General features: G+C 39.6%; 1 protein-coding gene across 2 annotated transcripts in view; it reads left to right on the top strand.

The window, feature by feature from the left end:
- The window catches only part of msto1 (misato mitochondrial distribution and morphology regulator 1), a 7134-nt gene that overhangs the window by 1125 nt on the left and 4703 nt on the right, over nt 1–1306 (top strand). For both annotated transcript variants that reach the window (XM_032536323.1, XM_032536324.1), the window contains exons 2-3: nt 735–864; nt 1111–1180. In XM_032536323.1, coding sequence (XP_032392214.1) covers nt 735–864; nt 1111–1180 — 200 coding nt within the window. The remainder of the gene's footprint in view (nt 1–734; nt 865–1110; nt 1181–1306) is intronic.

Here is a 1306-nt window from a genome sequence, read left to right as displayed (position 1 = left end):
ACATTTTTAAACTGTGGACAAAAGACGGAACAAACCATGAATTTAAATGTATATGAAGGATATTATTCCATTATAAAAGTAAACAAAAACAGAAACGGTCTCTATTCTCCTTTCTGTGTCTCACGCCCCTTCTCAAACTATTTCTCATCCCTCCTAGGTAAGCGAGGATAGAGAGAGAGAACCCCCCCCCCCCCAGCATCTGAGCTGAACAGACCAGTGTAGCAAAAAAGAACGCTCATTCACTTAAGATTGATATGCATTTTACTCTGCCAATTGGTGACCCAAAAAAACGGGTCTGCGACCCATTTTGGGTCCTGACCCTAAGTTTGGGAAACATTGCTGTAGATTAAACTACCCGACAGTATATAATAGAGTAAAAATTAGCACAATCTTAAACATCTACAGCAGTAAAATGCAACCGACATTATTGCCGCAGAAATATTAATAAAAACAAACAACAGTCTGGAGTTTTTAAATGTCAGTTCCTTTTTATAAAAACAGAAATTAGACGTTATACACAAGTAATGTTAGTTTTCATTAGTTTTTTTTCTCACTATTGAGACTTCTTCAGATTAGATGTGTGTTGTTTCAATGCTGATATTTTTAATACCTTTACCACCTGACGGGAATATCTCACTCTCCGTTCTTCTAAGGTGGAGCGATTGTGGTATTTCTGATCGTTTGAGCTTCATAGTCTGTGACCGATAGGATGACGGGCTTGTCTTTGTTCGCAGGATGCGTCTTTATCATATGATCCAGATGCGCCACCGAGTGAGATCCAGAGCGATGTCGTGTTTCGTGAAGGAGAGACTCTGGGCGGAGAAGCCACCCACACACCTCGCCTCATCGCCATGGATCTCAAAGGTAACTTGTGCCTATCACGTGCTTACTTACTGCTGAAAACATCCTCTGTGCTGGAGCAGCTTGATTTTTCTCGTTGTTTTGTTGTAAATGTTTCCTATGTTTGCGCACTATTTTAAATACTTTATAAAAGGTTTTGTTTTGGTTATTTAAGATTTCTTAAAAGGATACAGGTTCATGCAAAACCTTGAATGTGAATAATGCTTGCTAAAAATGATTCACCTGCCTGTCACACTCTGTCCATAACAGGAAGTCTTCGCACTCTACGGCAGGAGGGAAGTCTGTATGACGCCGGCAAAGACATCTCTGCCACCACTTGGTAAATAAGAAAGTCTCCGTCTGTCTGCAGTATTGCCTGTTTGTTCAGCTATAAATAGGACATCATCTGCATAGTGTATTACTGGTGGATTATTGCCCTTTAAAAAAAAAAAAAAAAAATTGGTTG

This window comes from Etheostoma spectabile, chromosome 14 (assembly GCF_008692095.1).
Source record: "Etheostoma spectabile isolate EspeVRDwgs_2016 chromosome 14, UIUC_Espe_1.0, whole genome shotgun sequence".
NCBI classification, from domain to species: domain Eukaryota; kingdom Metazoa; phylum Chordata; class Actinopteri; order Perciformes; family Percidae; genus Etheostoma; species Etheostoma spectabile.
The sequence above is the reverse complement of the archived record's forward strand: the minus strand, read 5'-3'. Positions and strand labels throughout refer to the sequence as shown.